This window comes from Podarcis raffonei, chromosome W (genome assembly GCF_027172205.1).
Source record: "Podarcis raffonei isolate rPodRaf1 chromosome W, rPodRaf1.pri, whole genome shotgun sequence".
Lineage (NCBI taxonomy): Eukaryota > Metazoa > Chordata > Lepidosauria > Squamata > Lacertidae > Podarcis > Podarcis raffonei.
In genome coordinates this window covers 29,270,759-29,276,592 of record NC_070620.1, presented here as the reverse complement: position 1 = coordinate 29,276,592, position 5,834 = coordinate 29,270,759, and the positions used below count along the sequence as shown (strand labels likewise).

Here is a 5,834-nt window from a genome sequence, read left to right as displayed (position 1 = left end):
TGGGGCTACTGCATTGTCCTCTGTCGCTTGGCATTAAGGGGGGCCTAGATTTCCAGCAATTCATCTGAGGCCTTCACTTTCATTGCTGGATCTTTTGGCCAGCTCTTGGACAGGTTTAGCCTGTGTAGGAAAGAATGGCTTTAGGGAAGAGGAATCCTGAGATACTGGCAAGGGCCATGCCTCACTGTTTCCTGGAGCAGGAGCACCAGCTGAGTATTGTCGTCCACCAGCTGAGGTATGTCGTCCAGGAGCTCCATGCAACTCAGATGCTGCACTCACCTGTCCTTGTTTGGCTCTGCTGGACTGCCATGGGCTTCAAGATCTTCTTAGCATCACTTGCATAGCAAGGAACATTGTATTTGGCACTGGAGGTCTTGATGATGGCACCTCTTTTCTGAGCATCTTGAATCAAAGCATTCCAATCTTCATTTTCCTACAATGGTTTTTATTTTATTTTAAGAAACAATAAATTATTAGGTCAGGAGACTGGGCAGGTGCGGTAGTGACGGTTTATAAACAAGAGTTGGGAAAATTCATGGATTCAAAGTTAATCCTGCTGCCTCAAAGTAGAGGCTGTTGTAGCTTGCTCCCAGTTCTCTTTTCTTCAAAGGCAGGGACAGGAACCTGGTGACCAAATCAGTCCCCCCCAGCATTCCCAGTCAGCCCACCACCCTTCAACTTGTCAATCCCACCTGCTCCCTCTAAGGAGATTCTTCTAACTTCTGTTGCACTGCAGGAGAGGGCGAGTGTGATTGTGTGGGTCTCTGGCTCCATCTGCTTTTGGAGTATGCCTCTCAACAGCATTCCACAAGGAAAAATGGAGGAGACCTTAGCTTGAAAAAGACTGGCTAAATTAATCTGAAATACTAAAGACCACTAATAATGGGTGTCTGTCGAAATTAGGACACAGAACTTCCTTTGGATTGCACTCACTGGTAAACAGTGGCTTCTGAACACACAACAGAGAATCCCTCCAATTCATTTGTACATAGGCTACAATTATCCTTCCCTCCCCACTGCAGCTATAGAACCACCAGTGACAGAGAAACAAGTATTGTTTAATGCAAGTCCACTAACAACTCTGCCACTTTACAGGAGCAACAGCAAACCATCATCACCAGGACTTCCAAATGGAGAAATCTGGATTGGAGGCCCTCTAGTGGCAAGGTCATTGCAGTACAAGACTGACAAAAGTGACCATAATAAGACTGAGTGCATACGTATGTGAGTGATTGTGATTTCACACAGAAAAGTGGCAGGATGGGAAAGAGGGTGCTGAAGTCTCCCCCACTCCACCTACTTTTCTCCCGACAGGGCTCACTCCCAGTCCAAGAGCCTGACTGGGAGAAAAGTGTCAGGATAGAGAAGAGTCTGATGGCGCAGAAGCAACTGGCATGGTAGAGAACCTGATCCCTTTCTCTGCTTGAAATAAACCCTCCCCACCACACAGTTTGGCATTTTAAAACACTGAGACGAGTGGAGAACTTCTGTGGCCCTCTATATGCTGCTTAACTACATCTCCCACCATCCCTTGACCATTGGCTATGCTGGCTGTGGCTGATGGGAGTTGTACAACATCTGTAGGGCTGTAGGATTCCCAGTCCCTGCCCTTACAGCCTCTCACGAACAACCTTGGTGGATCAGATCAAATGGTCCACCCCCTGAAGTGCCATGCTTGGTCTTGCATGAAAAATAGCAGTGGTGGGGAAGCTGTGTTGTTGGGTTCCAATTCCCACCAGCCCCAGCCAGCATAGCTAAAGGTCAGAAGACGGGAGTTGTAGTCCAGCAACACTGGGAGGCAGCAGAGCTTCCTTAGCTCTGGAATATAGTTGTCAGGGAACTGCCATCAGTGCCGGAGGGGGAGAGAGAGCTCCAGAGGGATCCCAGAGAGCGTCCCGGGATGGGGAGAGGCAGCCCATCTTCTGGGGAAGGGAATCAGCTCAGCTCCAGTGGAGAAGGGGGGCAGACTGAGAGGGAGCCACATGACTCCTTGCCGGGAACCAGCGGGGGGAGGAAGGGTCCTCCGCTGCCTACGCCCTCCTTGCGCAGAAGGCTTCCGCGCAGGGAGAGTAGGAGGAGACTGGGTGTGAAAGAACTTCTATGTTGGAAGAAGTTTAAGAAACGCCCACTGACGGATTCTCCCAGCGATTGAGACAGCCACGGGTGAGTGGCTGTCCGGACAGGAAAGGTTCACTCAGGCAACCCAGCCAGGTGTGGGCACCGGCTTACGCACGAGCAACCCCTAGAACCATTACAATAGTATTGCCAGTTTAAGCTCAATTGTGGAAAGACCTAAAGTAACCTAATTGTTTTATAATTTATGAAACCTGAGTTTCAGGTTCCTCTGGGCACCCACAAGCGACAGGGCCTTCTCAGTGGTGGCTCCCTCTTTGTGGAATGCCCTCCCTGGGGAGCTATGCCTTTCTCCCTCATCATTGCCTTTCAGGAGGCATTTGAAAACATGTTTGTTTAGCCAGGCACTTTTGGTGGTTGAAGAACACTGTTCCTAGCAATGCTGAGATCACTGGATGAGAGAAAGGTCCCCCCCCCCCGATTTTTAATCGTAGCTGTTTTTAGAATGCTTTAACATTTATTCTGTGTGTGGCATGTTTACCACACTGGGCTCATTTGGGCAGAACATAAATTCAATAAATAAGCAAATGCTGCCCAATATTTTCCCTAACACTGCTGATTCAAAATACATAATTACTTACGACACCTTTTGGCCAGCCTGATGCTTTCCAGATGTTTTGAACTACTACTCCCACTTGCCACAGCCAGCAGAGCCAACGTGTGCCCTCTTTTGCAAGTGTGGGCAGAGGGCCCAATCTATACAGGGTACTGTGCTCAGAAAATCCTGTGGGCACCCCTGAATCCTGTTATGCTCTCCTTCCAAACAACCCTATGAAGTAGGCTTGATTTATAGCTTTTGGAGGTGATATGGGGAGTTTGTGTGTGTGTATAAATCCAGGTGTCTTTGGGCCAAGCCCAGGACATCACCATTAACCCTCCACAAAGGTGTTTATTTCTTCTTCCACGTACCATGAGCGTTTGCAGGTGTCCAAGGATGAAGAGACTGTACTTGGCTCGGGTGATGGTGATATTCAATTGCTGCAGACTCTTCAGAAACCTAGTGTCAGGGAGAGGAAGACGGGAGAAGAGTTAAGAACAGAAACCAGCACTTATAGAGAGCCTAAAGAGATCATTAGCAGCCTGTCGTCTGACAGCGAGTCAGAGGCAGGGGGGGAGGAGGATGAGCCTGGAACAAGTCATTCTGTCCACAGAGGAAGTCAGGGGCGGGGTTTCCGCAGACTTGCATGCTGGGTAAAAAAGAAGGGGGGGAGCAGACGCGGCAACTGTGCCAAAGGGGTCGGACGTTAATTGAAACACTGGAGATGTACTTTTGAACTTTGTCATTAAATCAAATAGATTGGAACTGGCCGTGAGCCGTTTTATCTATGCCGGCTCGACAGCATAAAGCCTCTGACACCTAGAGACGGGGAAAAACCCTGTATGTAAGGCTGGCTCAGGATGGGCAGCTATGTCCACAGTGCCCTACTAGCTACCACTGTGGGGTTCAACTAAATCCCTGTTTAAATTTCAAAGGCATTAAAAAAGTTTCAGGCATTCCCACCAAGGAGGAATAAATCTTAAAATCAGTCCATGCTCTGCTTTTGCAATTTCAGCTGCTCCCTACCCGCCACCATGTGGCTTCCGAGCGCAGACACCCCCACCACCATAAAAAAACCCACATGTGGAAAGGAAGTGGGCTGGTGGTGGAAACCAGCTTCATTCCATGTCAGGACCTTCAGCTGCCTATCCAGCACAACCTGTTGGTGGAGTAATACTATTTGTTGTGATTCAGGTGACTTGAAAAACAGAAATGCATCGTTAGCACAACAGTGAATTTTTTTTCTCCTTCTAACCCCCCCCCCCAAACTTTTAAATAAAATAATAAAAAGAAGTCCAACCCTGCTTGCCTGATTTCAGCCCCTTGTGAGTTATTCCTGACCTGCTCTCGACTCCCACCTTGACACTTGAACAGCAGTTCTTCTGGGGCGCATCTAAAAGCACTGGACCCATCGAAGCCAGGAGCCCTCTGATAGGGGCTCCCCATTTTGTGACCCATCTGAAGCTACAGAAGAGGAGAGGCAAGAGGGTGTCTGCACTCTGCCCTCCATTCTGCCCCAAAGCCCAATGCTTCCTTCTGGCCTTGCCAACCCCTCAACTTCCCTGTTCGCCCACCTCCCAGATATATAGTTCAGTTGTAAGCTGACAAAGTGCCCCTCACCTTCAACACACACTGCACCTCCACTTACAATATGAACTTCTGGCTTCAAGATCTGGCTTTTATTGTGTGCTACCCTAGACTGCCATTAGGTTCCTTCCAGGCAGTCTGACAGAAGGGCACATACACACAGTTTTTGGGTTGTGGGACAGGCAGGCACTTTCATATCCTGCTATTTTTTTCTGGAAGAGCCAGAAGAGTTGCTACCACTGGTTAGAGGCCCCCTCTTCTCCCCCCCCCCAGCTAGACACAGTGGAAGCCCCCTCCCAGATTCGCCAACATAAGGAATTGTAAATTCATTGGGATAAGGGAGGTGAAATGAGGAAGCTAACACAGCCTTGGCCCTGCCAGAGTGCCACACTTTGGGAACTCCTCTCATAAGATCCCTTATGGGCATCACAGGTGGTCAAGAGTGGAGTACAAGACCACCATAGGTGCTCCAACACCCCTTGTTCCAACCTTGAATTGTGGACAGTGGCCCACATACTTGACCACCCCAAGGATCACATCTTAAGTGTCAGAATTGCCAAGTTGAGGCACCTCAGTTGTCACCTCGCACTATGACAGCAAAGTCTTACCCAACTGATCCTTGCATGCTGTTCACTCGAACACAGGACACAATGATACAGTCCTTCTCACGGCCCTGGAACCCATCCACGAGGTCAACTTCCCCGACTCTGTAGAGAAAAGGAATGTCGTATGGTGCCATCCTAAATACACTTCTCTCTTTACCACCACCACTCATCCCCAAAAGAGAGGTGAAACTGATTGAGAAGGAAACAAACCACACTTTTATGAAGTTAAAGAAAACTCCACACTTCTTGTCTGAAATAGAAAACTGTAAACAGTGAGAGAGCAAGCGAGGGAGCACATGGTAGATTGGAGAGATTACTTGAGTCAGTAGGTGGGCTGTTGCGCCTCACTTTTCTCATATGTAAAATGGGAATATAACCTGTATTGGCAACCATTGGGCTAGAGTTCTGTGAAGATTGCCAAAGGAGGGAGTCAGGCTGTGCCCTGGCCAAAGGCCTGGTGGAACAGCTCTGTCTTGCAGGCCCTGCGGAAAGATGTCAAGTCCCGCAGGGCCCTAGTCTCTTGTGACAGAGTGTTCCACCAGATCGGAGCCACAGCTGAAAAAGCCCTGGCTCTAGTTGAGGCCAGCCTAACCTCTCTGTGGCCTGGGACCTCCAAGATGTTTTTGTTTGAAGACCGTAAGTTCCTCTGTGGGACATACCAGGAGAGGCGGTCCCGTAGGTATGAGGGTCCTAGGCCGTATAGGGCTTTAAAGGTTAAAGCCAGCACCTTAAACCTGATCCTGTACTCCACCGGGAGCCAGTGCAGCTGGTATAGCACCGGATGAATGTGATCTCGCAGCGAAGACCCCGTAAGGAGTCTCGCCGCGGCATTCTGCACCCACTGGAGTTTCTGGGTCAGTCTCAAGGGCAGCCCCACGTAGAGTGAGTTACAATAATCCAGTCTGGAGGTGACCGTCGCGTGGATCACAGTGGCTAGGTCAGGGCGAGAGAGGTAAGGAGCCAACTGCTTA

General features: G+C 49.4%; 1 protein-coding gene across 1 annotated transcript; it reads right to left on the bottom strand.

Moving 5' to 3' along the window:
* Positions 1 to 239: 239 nt before the first annotated feature.
* LOC128406135 (probable helicase senataxin) lies at positions 240 to 5,180 on the bottom strand. The gene is made up of 3 exons (XM_053373159.1): positions 4,867 to 5,180; positions 3,043 to 3,130; positions 240 to 433 (listed from the first exon to the last, which is right to left on the bottom strand). Exons 1-3 carry the CDS (start codon positions 5,031 to 5,033, stop codon positions 263 to 265), a joined length of 426 nt encoding a protein of 141 aa, XP_053229134.1. The 5' UTR covers positions 5,034 to 5,180; the 3' UTR covers positions 240 to 262.
* Positions 5,181 to 5,834: the final 654 nt, after the last annotated feature.